General features: G+C 32.0%; 1 protein-coding gene across 3 annotated transcripts in view; it reads right to left on the reverse strand.

Moving 5' to 3' along the window:
* LOC108686359 (neurobeachin) overlaps positions 1–17,745 on the reverse strand; it is a 215,386-nt gene that overhangs the window by 10,530 nt on the left and 187,111 nt on the right. For all 3 annotated transcript variants that reach the window (XM_018191626.1, XM_018191625.1, XM_018191627.1), the window contains 4 exons: positions 12,871–12,988; positions 10,068–10,170; positions 6,674–6,789; positions 530–642 (listed from right to left, as the gene is read on the reverse strand). In XM_018191626.1, coding sequence (XP_018047115.1) covers positions 530–642; positions 6,674–6,789; positions 10,068–10,170; positions 12,871–12,988 — 450 coding nt within the window. The remainder of the gene's footprint in view (positions 1–529; positions 643–6,673; positions 6,790–10,067; positions 10,171–12,870; positions 12,989–17,745) is intronic.

Raw genomic sequence — 17,745 nt, forward strand, 5'->3', positions numbered from 1 at the left:
TTTATTTAGTAAATTATTATACCATTTATATCTTCATATTTTACTATATTAATATTTGAAATTATCATAATTTTATACTGAAAAAATATAGTCAATTTAATAAATATTTAATTGAATACTGCCAACTAAATATTTATTAAATATAAAGCTATATTTATTTGATACAAGAAATGTTAATTTGATTTAACAATCATTTTTTTTATTGAACAAATATTTACTTACCATAAGTAAATGTTTAGTTGGCAGTATTGAACTAGATATTTATTAAAATTAACTATATTTTTTCTCAGTGTATAATTTCTTCATGTTAGACAGAATTATACACATTATTATATGATTATTATTACTATTATAGTATAATAACCATAAACATTCTTCTAATTATAATTACTTTACCATGCAATTACAGTCATAAATGCTTATTAATAAGCATTTTTCTCAATCATGATTTGAACTAAGAGAACAAGATTACTAGAATATTCATTTCGAATAATCTCGTTGTTATTTATAAAAGCCGCTAAGTTTATACCTTCGACAAATCTCTGTAATTGCTGGGCAAACTGAGATCGAGTTCCTTCGTTTCATAGTTCGTTAACACCCAAGGAAATACAGGATATTGGTTCAAGTCATTGTACGTGCGGCCTGAAATAATACAAATTAATTTTTTTTAAAACCAAAAATATTTAAAAATAAGATTGAAAATTAAGTTACTCTTTTTTAAGACTGGCTCAATTTTTGAAGTGAAATTTCACTCCGAAGAATTTAAAAAATAAACTTTAACTTTAAGTTTTAAACATTTATTAATTAAATGACCTAAATCATCGTTTAATGTCCTAGACAAAAAAAGAACGAGGAAGTCAGAATGATAAGTGTTTAAATTAAATTCCTCATACATACAATCGAAAATATATGAAAAGAGATCGCAATTTGATTTTTAATGCGGATAATCGTCGGCCCACTTTTTTCTTCGCCCTGAGCCTGCGTCTTAGCGGTCACTCCTATCCATCTCGCACCCCCGCTGTTAGCTAAGAGCGACGAAAGCGACCACGAGACATCAAGCTCGTGATTCTATTTTTACGAAAAACGCGCCGCGCGGCTCAATGGGGCGCGCCGCGCCGTTTAGTAAGCGCATAACTCAGAGCGTGACGGCTAATCGCTCCTGAAATTGTCACTCCCAGAGGTCTTACTCATCCCCCTCCCCCTCAAGTCCCCACAAAATCCCATCCCAAAATGCATTAGTGACGGCAGCGTGGTCCCAAGGCTGAGTTCTAATCTCTTTCCCTGTCGCTAATTAAAGCACGTCAGCGAGTTTGTCACTCCGCGCTCTCATACGGATACACGTGTGTCACCATCCTCCCTTGCTCCGTTACTTCTTTCTCTTTTCTTATTTCGGCTCTATTCGACGGCATAGCACGCGAAATGTTCCCATTGCTGATTATCGTGCAACGGAAACGATTAGATTAATTAAATTTACGTAAAAGCAATCGAATTGTGCTAAATCTGCAAATACAACGCATCGTTTAACAAATGTAGCATAAAATAGTGATACAATATATGGTAGAAATTTATGTTGATATTTTTCAAAAAATATGTGACTGTTTATTATTACTTTGATCGCCATGTTATGCATGCTGGGTAAAGTTTTAGTTTCTGTAAAAAAAAAAAAAAAACAATAAAACATAAAAAATAATAGATTTATTTAAAATAAAATTATTCATTAAAAAATTTTTTTATTTATATCCGTTTTAATAAAAAGATTATTTCGGTTTGCGAATCATATTTTTACTGTCCTAGCTAAAATTATATTATTAAATATGTTATAATATAAATAATAATGTACAGTTTTTTTTTTAATTTATTTACTTTAGTGATCAAATGGTGAGGACGCCCGCATGGAATATGCAAGAGATCCGGGTTTCAGAATCCCAGCTGAGGCAATATTTTTCGCAGATTTAAAATTCTTATTAATAGACTATTAATATTCATATAAAGATGTTTATTAAAAATTATTAAATTTGCACCTGCAGGTAATAGACAGGTAATAGACAGATAATAGACAGGTAATAGACAGGTAATAGACACTTATCGACAGGACAATTAATCAAGAGATTATGACAAACGATAGTGTGTAGAAATATAGTGAAGAGGAATTATTCAAATTAGTGTAAAATAAACAGAAGTTAATAAAATTCGTGTTTGTGATGAACTATAAAATTTTTTTTGCATACCATTAATTACACATTCTGTTATAAAGACTTCATAAATTGTTAATTCAATGAATCATATTATTGCTCTGAGTCTACTCATAATTGCGTTTCAAGATCGAAAAAGATTTGCGAAAAGATGCGCGATCGCGCAGTTTGCAGAATCAGATATATATATATAAATTTATATATAAATATTTAAGCATTAAGATCCGCTTTGATCGAATATAGAATTTTTCTTATTTAACTAGAATTATTTACTTTTTTCAATTATTTATACTTATTTATTGGACACATTGGTGAAATGATATGGTTTATTTTGTACAATTTGACTTTACATAGCTTTACAAAAATCTAATAAAGAGCCAATTTACTAGAAAATAGTAATTAATTTATTTTAAGAAAATACTGCTTAAAGTACTGCTATTCAGCATTTTTAGTATTACAAATAAGTATATAATTAATTGCTGTCTTTCAGTAATAAATTGATCAATATTAGATTTTCATAAGCGATAATATTATCATACTAACCAATTTACTAAAAGACAGTAATTAACTTATTTTAAGTAAGTACTGTTTAAATAAAGTACAGATGTTCAATACTTCAAATAAATAATTAATTACTGTCTTTCAATAATAAATATTAGTCAGTATTAGATTTTCGTAAACGATATTTTATAAAAAGTCGCTCATTTATCGACTTTGAGGCTCTCAGAGCTCAACATTGAAATCAGTTTGACAATCAAAATGTTAATTATTATTGCGCATAAATTTATCCCTTATTAGAGCGCATTTTTAAATATCAACACAGTGCGGCCATTTGTTACCGAGTTAAAGACACCGTGAACTGACAAGAACTACTAGACTGAGAAAGTCTCCAAGAAGTTCGTCGAATACTTAATTCCCTCGATAAAAAAAAAGCAATGCACTGGCAAAGTCGTACCGCATAGGCCGCTGGATAAGTTCCACTGTCGTTACAATACGACCGTAAATCGTGGGCGTCGCGCGAGCGACGGCCGTGCGTAAATAATAGCGAGGCCGCGTTATGCATCAAAGTGATTATTAATGGTAGCGTCGGCGTGAGTAAACGCTCGGCAAACGTGTCTCGACACCAGAATGTCCGCGACACAAACGCACACACGTATCCTCTGTCGTTCTCTCGTCTTAAAGACATTACCCTTGCTTTTTCTTCCGAATTTTGTCCCTGCTTCAGAAGAAATATAAACATTTAAAAAAAGAATTCACAGATTGTAATTATTCGCGACCTACAACAAGAGCATTGATAGTCGAAAAGACGTGCATGTAAAGTACTACAAATACTCTTAAGCCGGGAGTAATTATCTGATTTTTTAACATAGATTTTGTCATTAACTCCGAAGAGTTAAGTCTAATTTTTTAAATTTAATATGTAATTTAACGATAATTGAGAAAGATAATTGAGTAAAGTTAGGACGTCGAATATTTACTTCGTCAGAGTTAACGATATTTACACTGCATTTGTGTATTATAATTATAGACGTTTGTGTATGTCTATAATGAATTAGTCGTTGATTTGTTGGTCGTTTTATCGGATTGTTGTTACTGCGTCCTCGGCAATAATTCACTCCAAAGCAAGATCAGCCTAGATACGATCGAAAACGAAGGCGACGACCTGTTGGCAACTACCTGGGATGAAAGGTCCGTAGATCGGCGTATATAAAACGAGCTATATACATTTTGAAAAATAAATACGATAGAAATTTAGAGGTACTCGTATATCAATATCCTTTGTGCGTACGCATCTTGTCGTATACTATATTACATTCCGCATTATATTTATGCTTCACATTTCTTAATTTCAATAAATATTTGAATAATGAATCTTGTGTTTTCGTTTTTATTAAACACAAATATAATCTGAGTTATAAGTACGTTATTAAGTCAATAATTAGTAAATCAAGTAATCTTAATTTTTATCATCTTGATTATTAAGTGCAAAAATAAGACTTGACTAACTGAAATTATATTGAAAATCGTATAAAGCACCATAAATTGTTTTATATCTAACGAAGAATAAAACAGTTTAATTTATATATAGATTAATATACAAACATATCTATTCATATATGTAATATAATATTTATTTTTATAACAGTTTTTAATTCCATTAAAAATTTCCTTCTTTATTATAATATTTATTACTGCCTATTTCAAGAAAATGCAATAAATTGAGAGTGCTTTGTACTTAATGATGACTATAGTTGATACGCCAGATACGATTGCGGAGTATGTAAACAAATTTAAAATATCACGATATCCATGGGATGTGACTAAAGCAATTATATCGAGAAGAGTTAAGATCAGATTGCGTTATAACTCCAGCACACTCCAGACTATGCCGGCTGCATTTTGCACAGGGTGGTCCATATAAAGTCTTACAAATTATTTTTCACAAGAAACAATATAGAAATAGTGATAAAATATAATTATGGATATATGACAATGTGAGATGTGAACATAAATATCCGATATTCAAGAAATGCACAATGTTCATCCCGAAAAGTACTTATCGAAAAGTACTTGTCTCTGTCTCGAACTCTCTTCACAATTCGCCCTGTACACGCGCGGCCGGTTCGCCGCCGCCGCCACCGCCGCCACTGATGCAGGCTATCGTATTTACATCGGATTCACTGTCATTAATTTTTAATAAACCGACGCACGAAGAGCAAAATAAAATCTCGCAGACTGATCGTATGCGGGAGCGGACCGGCGCGGCGCAGCACGGTGCGGACCGGTTCGTTTTCGTATCGATTCTCTTTCTCTCTCCACTGACGGTTCCACCGCTCACATTACGTGCAGAGAGCGCGGCCTCGGTATACCCACGGCTATTTATTCGAGCAATTAATATATAACCCTCGTAAATACGCAGCCGCGGCCACCCCCGGGCGGATTGCGGCAGATTGCGCCGAAATGCGAATAATTACGCGTCCGTGCTCATCGCCGTCATTAAGCCAACCTGGCTGACCGCGGGCGTAGATGCGCATAAATCCCACACGGGCGAGATAACTTACGACGCGAGCTTGAGCGAGCTCTTAACCGACTAGTTTACAAGAATCGCAACCGATCATCGGTTAATATTGCCGCAACGACGATTGGCGTGCCGCCCGTAACACTATCGTGCCCACCGACGATTATTATCGAAAGAACTTGGCCTGGGGAGAAGAGGACAGCGAGAGATCGATCACTCCTGGGAGTCGATGAACCTCGCGGCAAGAGAAGAGAATCGTTTGATGATACGTTTGTTTCTTCTATATACAATGCTTCTTGCGTGTAATATAGAAGATAAATGGTGCACGTTGAATTCTCTCTTCCGTGAAATTAAAGATAAATTGTTCTATCGTGCGCACGATAATAAAAGCACAATGAGCGAACACGCTTTGCGTGTAAGTATCATTAAATCTCGTATAAATGTTGTCCGAGAAAAGGAATACGTCATTCTGTTATTGGCACTATTGTAATCTACTGGGAATAGTCACCTTTCATATCCAATGGAAAAATGTAAATTATAAAATATTGTTTTATACATAAATATATATTGTTTAATATATTTTTTTACAACTGTTCTTTACGAATCTTTAAATATGCAATTCCGTAAAAAATCTGCAATAGAAAAACATTATATTAATCTGAAATCTTTATTTTTTAGAAATGCTGTCGTAATAAGCTAACATGCTTATATTCTATTTAATATTTATTTGATTATTGCCATTATATTAACGTTTAAAGAAAATTTTAAATGTTCAATACAAATATTCTTGGAAAGGAATATTGATATCCAACGTAGAATAACCAAAGAATAATATGTGCTATTTGGATAATAGATTTAGATAATAGATTAATAGATTTTCCATCTTGTCAAAATTAATTAATTGTGTAATATTTTATTCGGTTGTATTTATATTTGCCGTTTTTCCCTTTTAATATTTAATATCGTGAATCGTATATAACTTATTAAAAGGAATACGCTTTGATGAAAAGGTCAGCGAGATGCGCCTGCTAAGTATCTCGTGATTCGTCAAGAAACGTCCGAACTGTCTCATTAAAAAGCGCACGAGGCCGGTGGCGTTTCGAGTTTCGTGATTTGGTTCGATGAACGCATGAGGGAGCCGATATTAAAACCGAAGAGAAACAAAGACACGCCATTTCGCCCTCAGCAACGAGGCGAGGAGGGGCGAGTCCCTCGGGAGAGGATTACCGGGGTCCACAAGGTTGGGATTACTCGTATAGGGTAGCTAACGGAACACAGGGCTGATTGAGAACATCCCTAATGCGCCATGACAGACTCCATCCGCCCGTGTGCACCCATAAAAAAGCCTGGTGTCTTCGCTACTTTCGCGCTTCTTTCTCCAATCGATACCCAAGCGGAATCGGCCGACCACCAGTCGATTTTGATCGCGTTTTACATTTATCTACAAAGTAAAGATACTTACCAGCAATTGTGTTCAGGAACATCAAATATTCAAAATTGGATATTTCCCGACGCTGCCATTTTTGAGTCATATTGGAGCTCCTCATCAACTGTCGCGGTGACATCAAAGATGCTCGTCTGTAAAATAAATAAAATTTATCAATCATTCACATAAAAAATACAGTTATGTTAAAAAAATATGTAAAATATAACTAACAGAAAACGAAATAATGCAACTTTACAGTAAATTATTTTCCGATTAATTTACTCTAATTAAAGTACTCCAATAACTGAATGTATCCAATGATTGAAAAATCAAAAATGTATTTATAATTATTAAGATGTTTGTCAACAACAGTAAGAAATGATAAATAAAAAAGAAGAAGTTAAATATTTTTATCTTAAAATACATAACATAAGTCTTTAATTGCAAAAAAAATTGCGAAAAAAATTGCGAAAAAAATTGTTCGTTTTAAGATTTGGAGAACTATTACAATAATTCTCAAATAATAATCTTAATAATATTATTAACGACTTCATGCATTAATATAAAATTTCATCTCAACCTATTTTTGCCATGAATATTCGAAACGTCCATATCTATGCTCGTTAAATCAATGTATAAAGGATTGTGTAGGCATATAGAAATAAGAACATCCATATGCATCGAAACTACATACGCCAACAGTATCCATAATCAGAACAAGCCCGAACGATTTATAGTTTACCGCCAAAACGATATAATTGTATGCCAGATTGTAGGCTATATTGCGAGATATGTCACTTCTCGGCATCGCGCAGCGTCTTTTAATTACCAAATCAAACGAAAGGTGCATATAGCTTTGATAAGCAATTAAGACGGCGGTCGGGCCCAATTTACAAGAGCAATTACGTCAGGACGCACACCGGCATTTTGCGTTCGCGCCATAAAGCTCTCTTTATGAACGCGAAGATCGCTGATTTAGGATTTATATAGGAGACTTTAACGGGCGTAAGTCCTTCAGACATTAAAGGAGGCACACGACGACCGGATGTATAAATTCAATTCTTGGATTCATCTCGCGTAAATTTCATACGAGCATGAAAACTTCTAGTGCTGCAGTGCGACCGGCAAAGTATCGACTGTATTTCTTGAAATATAAATCAAGTCAATCACTCTCTCATGTGGAAATTTTGGAATGTATTGTTTGTTAAATGCTTCAACTTATTTATGTGTATATATATATATATATATATATATATATATATATATGGAAGATTTTTTAAAATAATTTTGTTGAATTATATTAAAAATAATTTTGTAAAAAACTTAAGCGTGTTCAGCAATGCTACAAAAAGTTTTGACATTCCATCAGCTTAAGTATCCTATATAATTAATTATTTATTATATTGATTTTTTTGATATATATGATACTTTCAACAAAGTTATTTTCAAATCTAGCTAAAATTTTTAGATATTTCAGCAAAATCGTTCTTTTCATATGTATAGTATAAAACTTTTATAGTAAAATTAATATGCTTAAAGTATAATATATGAAGTATGATTGTCACATACATACATAAATTATGCGATTAGGAATCTATTTTAAAAATAAATTCTATTTGTGTTAGCTATGGAGTAGAATAATATTCATGGATCGGCAGATATAAATTAATACATAACTGATATGCTAAAAAAAATTCCTAATTATTATCGACTTATAGATAATTTTAATAAATAAAAATACAAACGCACGTGCAAGTTTTATGGAAATTATTTTTAATATTTTTATCGCTGCGTAAAATATTTTTTGTGAATATATATAATTATTTATCCTATGCCAATTAAAATTGTATTGTAATGATTGAGAATATTAGCTACTATATTATTGAGAGATAGCTACATTAAAGTAATTATTATATGACAGCGTGTCAATCATAATTTTTTACTCAGCATTCGACTATTTTGCGAAACGGACACATAAATCAATTTCCGGGAAAATCGAACCTCTTTTTAAATTGTTAATAATGAATAATTCATGTCGAATTCACATTATAGAAATGTATAGAATGTAATAAAATGTATAGAATTTTATATTCATTATATAAAATTTTTATATAGAATATTTTTAATGAATAAAAAAAATCAACATTTTCAACATTTTCAACATATAAATTTTTAATATTGAATTATATTTCAATTAAAAAATGACGATTAAATCTAAATTCATTAAATCAATTTATTTAAAATTAATCGAACAGTAATTGTAATACTTCTTCGAAATATTAAATAATGCGGCATGCTAATTAAACAATTTAACTAAAGAACTTTTCTCTTTCAATGAATATGTTTTCTGATGTGTCACGACGGATTCGCATTTTATATACCGACGAATTATTTCGGTCAGCCAGGAATTTTCTCTCTCAAATCAGTCGGAGAGAGAACGTCAGAGTTCGCCGTCGTATATTTATGGCCGATGTATCCTTCTCGCCGGCTATCTCGTATATAGGAACATTCTAATGGATGGGTCGAAGCGCGGATACGCGAACCTCTGTTCTTGCCGCCAACTCCTGCCGACTTATGGGAGACTTCGTATCCTGCGAGAATCTCTCTTCGGTGCTTACGACATCACAATACGAGAAAGACATGGAACTTCGTGCAGGGACGAATTTCACGTCTTTGCTGTCTTTCTTACGCTCGCTCATATTGCCATATTTTTATTCTTTCAAATACCATAAATACTTATTTTTTTTAAGGAGCGCATGAAGAGAGAAAATAAAATAACATAAATAATACAATAATTGTTAGTAATAGATACAAACTAATAAAAATTTCACTATTGCTTGCACAAAGTTCCACTTTTTAATATAAAATATCTTCAATCTATAATTTAATAATCTACATATAATAATAAAATAATAAAAAGAAATAAATAATATCTCATTTTTTATAAAAAAAATAATTAAATAAAAAATACTACATTGAATAAAAACATCTTTTTGAAATATGATACAGGTAATGAAACAAATTAATAATTAAAATGTTACAAAAAAACACATTCGTGTATAAATATAGTCTTTAAAATTATCACTTATACGTATTAATATCATAATCTGAATTTTTTATCTCTTTCAAGAATCAACTTGACGACAAATCATTAAAAAAATATTTTTTATCTCATTTTCTCTCAGTTTGATTCACTGATAGTGACTAATTATAATATGTTCTCATTCTTATTCATTGTGCTTTTATAATCGAAATAGATACTGGAAATGATAAGTATCTGTAGAAAGAAGCGCTTCGGATCCGTCCCTGGCTTGCCTTAGGGACAAAGAAACGAGAGAATGCGACGAGCATGTTTGGAAGTAGATTTCGAGATCCTTGGATCTATCCGTGGAACGACAGAAGCGCTTCCTTCCTCCAAGTTATCGCTTACCTAGTCTGAGGTATTCCGTATTTGATGCCAACACCGACTCGCGGTAGCGCCTTGATCATCTTTTTCACCGTCGCTTGGTCCGAGAACGCGAACAGGATCGAAGCTGTGGACAAAAAGGTGTTAAAGTGTGAATTATTAGCGAGAGAGTCCAGTTTCGAGAACATGTCGACGTCAATCATTCGGACGATGAAGAAAAAGGAGAGAGATAGAATTTCTTTCTTATTTCAAAAACCAACTCTTCAATTTGATACATTTATATGTATAAAAATATTGATAAGAATTATAATTTAATGAAGACAAAGATAAAGCTAGTACTATTATCTAGCAAGGTACTATTATCTTTAGATGCCGCGCAAAAATATTACTACTTAATCATGTGATTATGCTAATATTATTAAGATATCAGATTGCGATAAATTATTAAGTATACAATTTATTATACAATGGCTAGATTTGTAATAAATTTGTGGATCTTAAAATCGATTAGCTCGTTCCTGTGAAATGATAGAAAGCACAAGAGAACCCAATCGTTCGGAGTGCGTTCGCGACGCTCCCCCTGAGAGTTCAAAGGGTAGCGTGCGAAGAGATGGTTACCATAAATACTTCCTAGTAATTTATCGAATTATCTATACACGAAAGCAAATCTTAATTAAGAAAGAAGAAAAATTCAATATAGATTTTACTTTTATATAAATAAGATATAATTGAATATCTACTTTAAAGTCGATTTTTTCTTTTTTTTTTTAAATAGTCGGTAATTCTCATAATTATAATAAACATACACAATTGAATAATTTGTGTTAACGTTAATACATTTTATATGTCCCAAATGATCCACCAAAATTTTTGTGTCAATTTAACACAAGATGAATATGTTAGGAAATAATATAAATATTAAAAAATTAATGCAAAAAAAATATAGCTCTGACATAATTTGTAAGCAAATTATGAAAGTATATTTCTTCATTAAAATTTGTAATATGATAAATTAACACACATTATTTTTATATTAATTATTCATTTATTCATGTATTATTTTAATATTTTAATATTAAGAAATATTGAATATAAATTTAATGCAAAATGTTCATAATAGATATGTTTATTATTGCTACACTTTCTGAACTAGTGTTACACACACAGTGCAATAAATTGAAGTGAAACATATGTTTATTTCTCTTCAACTTATTGCATCGGTTCAGAATGCGGCAATAAAAAAACAGACCTAATATAATCACATTATATTAAATTTACACTTGGATAAATTAAAAATTCAATATAATAATTTTAACAAGAACAGGTTTTAAACAGAATGTTTTTTACTATGTATGAATATTTTCCCAAGTAATATAAATCGACATTCTTCATCATCACCTTCCATTCATTCACCTTCCATTCTTCACCATGTAACATACTCTTATTAAGCATACGTATTTATTATACACATGCAGCAACATATAGTCTGTTCAGCTGTTTCATGTTTTTGTTTGGATTCATGCTGGTACGAGCATATTGCTAATTTTCTAATTATAAACATTCACACGCTGCTAATCGTAAGCAGATGCTCCAGTAATCACTTACTCATCATAGAAACCGCCCTTATCCGCGGCGGCATTTGCAATGACCAATCATGTGAATAACGCGAGGGTTTAAAGTAGCGTGTCAAGAGGCGGTGATCATGAGAATAGACTAAAGTCTTCCAGAATTAACTGTCTAACTGTTGTGTTCAATAAAAAGGTCCCATCATATAATTATTGCATCAACTTTTTCTCTAAAGCGGAAACGTGAAAAATAAAAATTTTTATTCATTTTTCACGTTTCCTAAGGAAAAAGTTACATAATTGATACCGCAATGATCGTAAAGCACGCAGCCCGATGATCGAAAGTTATACTGCGGTCCCGTTATAAAGTATAATTCATTCTCGGTTTTTATTGTTCGACGATTTATCGCAAGAGGAGACGCAATCCTTGCATTCCCCGTTTTTCGATTAATGAACGCGCATTTCCAGTTTTTTTTTAATAAACGGCGAAGGCACCTCGCAGGGATGACATTCCACCGCTAACGTCTCCTCACGACGACGACGACGCATCGAAAGTCAAGATCAGATTAGAATCAGGAAACACCTGGGAATTTATCTGCGCTCCCAGAGAAATAATCAGCAGGATAGTGGTCCAAGGCAGGTATAAATAATCCTCTCACTCGATTTGTTATAGGATATAACAATTCTCGGATAAAAGCAATAAAAAACAACAAAGAAGCAACAATTGTAAATAAAAATGTCATATTGTAATCACATGAGCAAAATGATGAATTTATTAATATATGTATAAAATTTTGATTTCACTGTTTGATATTAAATTAAAATGAAATCGATGTATTTCAATTAATACAATGGTATTAATTGAAATTCAATTTTACACTATTCTCAATTAAAAATTATTTACGGAAATGTGAGGTTATCAAAGATATATGTATATTAAATACAATTACGATATGACGCTGCGGGATGAAGTACAGCAATAACTGCAGGTGCGCCCGCGGGATTAAATAATAAATTGATTTAGAAAGAGACAAAGGTGTAATGCGGGCAAGAGATATTTATTATGTAAAAACGAACACGCGCGTGCAACACCTTGCAGCGAGTTCGAGATTCCGTTCGTAGGATTAGATCACATCCTTGTCGCGCAAAATAACATGAAAGGAAAGGAACTCGGAGCGTCGATAAGAAACTGAATGCGCTTTCATCCAAAAGCGGTTCGCTGATTGAGGATGAACAAAACGAGAAAAATTGTCGGCACTTACTTCTGCTCGCAAGGAAGATCTCGATGGCCACATTTTGCAGTAAGTAACGTCGGGAGAAGATCGCGCGGACTTCGGAAAAGTACCATTTTCCATGCAAATGGTCACAGTATTTCAGTACCTGAAACATAAATTAGAAACGCACTCTTTTTATTAATCCTTTCATATCTGTATTAAAAAAATATTAAACAAATAACACTAAGTACAAATAACATCCATATTGATCATTCCTGAGGGGATAACCACTTAATGTAATTGTGAGACAGAATTCTCGAAATCATTATAAAATTCATATGAAATCTCTATTATAATTCGATAATTATACATGCAATCACGAGAAATCATTGCATAATATTAAATAAAATTATATATTTTACCAAATGACTTCATACGAAAAAAATTATTTGTAATCATATGAAATCAAATAAAATCATGTAATCTGTAGGATCATATTTCAGCTAGTGATTGCCTTCTCGATTATTCCAGCAATATTGCAACAACATTATGATATTCAGCAATATTGCAAATGCTGCTTATGAGTTTATATATAATATTATTTATAGTAACATAGTACAGTATTATTTTCATAATTTTATAATTATGAAGGACTAACTTATATATTTTACAGATATATATCCTTTGATTAATTTTAGACTATTATTATTTTATCTGCTATCATTTGTAATTGTTTGTAAATTGTTAAATTTCGAAGAATATTTACACTTTCTCATAATTATTATTTATCGCAATGAGCGAAAAGTGTCCTTTGCATTAATTAAACAAACACTTTCCAACATTAAAGGAAAGTACTCTCATTGAGGTACTCCAAGGCGGGATAGTCCGAGGATACGAGCGCATGGCTGAATATAAGAATGCAACCGCGATGCAGTGAAGTGTGATGTGATATAGTGAGACTAGTGCTGGTTGCAAGATGGCCGTCATGGTAGGAGGAGCCTCCTGCTGAGCCGAGAATCGATCCCAGGACCTCGCGGACTTGCGCTCTCGGACGAGTCGTGAACAACTCGTTGGCGAAAGAGGGAGAGGAGAACAAAAAGAATGAGATTCAGCAAGTGAGTGTGCAGGGTGGACGGGAAAAGATCCGGCGTACACGGCATAAGAAAGAAGGGGGGGTAGGAGGAGAGATAAAGTGAGGGATCCCGGATTTACCACCCCACGTTTAATAAGGCCTTCAATTTTTGCTTCTTAATGAGGACGTATCGTACCACCGCGATGTCTTTACGCACGGCAAATGAAATTATCCTCGAAATAATCCGTCGAAATGATCCATTCAGCTGATTATGCTCGAGAGGTCTGCGCGGTCAGAAATGCCAATAAGATCTTATCTACGGTCCTCGTCGTTTGTTGTAAAATCATTTTTTACCGATAAAAACGTGAATATTGCAAACGTAAACGTAACCAAAAATATTGAACTTATCGATATCGATACTCGAAGACACCTTAGCGTCATGTTTATATAATTATTTGACTTATTCTTCGTTTAGTCACTCTTAAGTCGAGTAATTAAGTGTATTTTTGCAAACATTTCGCAATTTTTGCAATAATTTCATAGTAGTAGACTTCAACGAGTATGAACGAATATGAACGAACACATAGAAGCTATATAAATTATATAAACCAAAAGGGAGAAATAAATATTAAAATTCTTTAATAAAACAATTATTAAATTTTAACAAATCGAAATGGTTAACATTTTATTTTATGTATGATTTTAGATTTAATGAATACAATTGTTGATTTTAATTCTAATGAGTACAAATGAATAATAAAAGATGGATCATCAGTAAAATAAGTGTTTTTGAATCTATTGTTTCTATATAATATAATTATATATTATATTTTGTAACATTTCATGAAAATGTTATCGTGACAAGTCGTCAAAGTAAATTTTTTGCACGATGATCTTTGGATGTCGAACGTGTGAGAAACAAATCAATTTCATTAATAGGGAAAAAGAAAAAAATATCAAAACATATTTTGAATCATTTGATTGAATCATTGTATTGTATTGTATGTATAAATGCATGTTAAACATTAATGACGACGCATGTCGAAATTATAAAAAAAATATAAAAAGTAAGCGGCAATAAAAAGTATCCGAATTTTTAAGGATCATAAATGTCACTTACAACAAAAAGAAATAATTTTCGATGAAAACGGGCATGAGAGATGTTAGTGCAGTAGATGTAAAACGTTTGGCAATTATTGTAAAAGAGAAATAATATCATTCTTTTATTTTTTAAAAGTGACACAACTAAAAATTTAATTTCTTTTTTTTAAATTTATAATTTTTAAGTTATTACTATGGATGAAGGTAAAATTATTCTATCAAAAGCAAATTAATTTAATGTTGCAAAACGTCCTCTAAATAGCACTTGTGTCATTTTTAAAGTTTTCAATAAGTTCATAATAGTAATCTTCTACAAATGTATTTTTCATTTTTGTATCATTTTTGTAGAATGATATATTTTGAATTGCGTCGTTTTTAAATAAAAAAGAATGTCTTCTACAGAGAAGATTTAGAATAAAAAATTAGATTTAAACTCAAGTTTTGATCATTAAAGTTTGAAGAAATTGTTTCATTTCATTTTAAATTTAGCCATTTTTTTATACTAGCTGATCAAGATAAATATAAACTGTTAGTAATATTTCGAGTCATTTTTAATGAATTATTACGGATTTGTCAATAATTTTCTGTTGTTAAAAAATAGCTTTTTCCCCTTTCTGAAAAACTTAATATTTTTTAGTCACTTTTGTTGTGTTACTTTAAAAGTAAAAGAATGATATGATCAAATGCTATTTTTGTCATCATTTTCACAATCTTTAAAAGCCACTCTTTGTGATGATTTTAATAATCTGTTAAGAAGCTAAGTTAGTTCACTTTTAATTGAAATAGTAATAAAAAAATTTTAATTGATACAGTTCATTTATGATAATAAAAATCATGTTTTATAAATTAATGAGCGATATATTTACATTACACAAGTGTTTATTTTTCAGAACTTTTTCAGAAATTTTTAAACATTGTATTTATTTTTTCATTTTCTTTTCACAACTTTAAGAGTCACGCGATGATCTAGTATATAATGGACGTAACGCGCAAGGAAACCAGCTCGGGTACGAACACTGCGAACGCATAGAGCCAACCCCTATGGCGATCTGCGCAAGCTCTCCGCAAACACTGCTCGAGATTGATAAGAGCCGCACCGCGACTCAGAATTCATTATTTGGATACCTGCGGCAGCAATACAGATATATCACGTACTCCGCATTAAATCTTATCAAGGATTAGATAGGCTCATTCATTATTGTGTAATCATCCCCTTGCATACAAAGAAATACGACTTGTATTGTTCGTAATGTAGCCCCTTTTTGTTGTATTAATCGACAATTCTTTAATGAAACATATATCTTATTATTTTCTAAAACTTTTGGAGTGAATTTCATTCTGAAGAATAAAACTTTATTCTTAAAAATTGAAAATTGAGCTACTCTTTTTTAAGATGGATTCAATTTTTGGAATAGAATCTTACTCTTTAGAGTAAGATTCCATTTCAAAAAATTTAGAGAATATATTCATACAATTCTAACAGAATCATATCAAGTAGAATTTAATAAATTATATATGTAGTTGCAATAAAGTTTTCATATTTAAAGAATAAAGAAAAAGAATAATTGATATTTATAACTGATGCATACAAATTTATATTTTGCTAATAAAATAATATTATATATTTAAAGAGAAATATAAATCTCAAACAATACATAACTATATACATTAATGCTTACTACAATAGATAAATGGTTTTGTTGAAGTATTTAAAAATTAGATAAACACAGATTTGAAAATAATTTTATTGAGCCATCGAAATAATTATGTTAGACGCTTAAGCTAATTGTTAGAATTTATCAAAATTTTTTGCAGTATTGCTCATCATCTTGAGTTGAGATATTTTGATGGTTCAACAAAATTATTTTTAAATCTATCTAGCTAAATATTTATAATTACTTCCACAAATTATTCTGTCTGTAATATATTTGAACTTCTTTGCCTTAAAAAGTATTTTTTATATATTTATATAATATTATTCAGAAGAGTAATGCGCGAGATACTTCTTGGATCAGTTATGTGTACATGTAGTACATTCATCTCTGAGAGCTCTATTCGAGACGTCGTCAAGCCGCAAAATGTATATCGTACCGGTGGGACGTAAAAATAATACGTTTACATGTCGCAACGTGAGCCAGTGACTGGGTGGTGGAGACCACACGCGGTTAAAGAGAGGTCCTGGCCGCTGAGTGTCAAGTAGTACGCGATTAGAACTCCCCATGATGCTCTCCGTGCTCATCTCTCACCAACCGAAACCGACTCAGCGGAGTGCCGGGGTTGCGCCGCGACAATGGGCGACGTGATGTAACAACATGTGTCGCGTTCGCAAGAGGGTTTTTCCCCGCCGTCGCATGCTGGTTCTATATACAACGTAGGGATACCATAGAATGGGATACCACTTAGCAGTCCGCCGGCGGTATACAACAAACAGATTAAGCGCCGGACAATAATGGACCCGCCGCTCGCTCGTCGAGCTCACTTGGACACCTCTATGAGCAGCCTTCCCGCGTTTCGAATGATGATTCTTTCGAAATCACGATATGACAATACAAAAAATATAGTGAAGTAGTATACGAATGATTGGTAAAACGCTTGTATACGTCTCAGTTGTTCATCGAAGGGATAATTCTTCATACATAAATTTCATTGTTTTCAGCATCAATAAATTAACCCTTGGTATTCACGAGTCCAGTGAATCTAGATATTTTTTTCACGTTTGTGAAAAGAAAAGAAACTATATGTATATATAT

This window comes from Atta colombica, unplaced genomic scaffold, assembly GCF_001594045.1.
Source record: "Atta colombica isolate Treedump-2 unplaced genomic scaffold, Acol1.0 scaffold176, whole genome shotgun sequence".
NCBI lineage: Eukaryota > Metazoa > Arthropoda > Insecta > Hymenoptera > Formicidae > Atta > Atta colombica.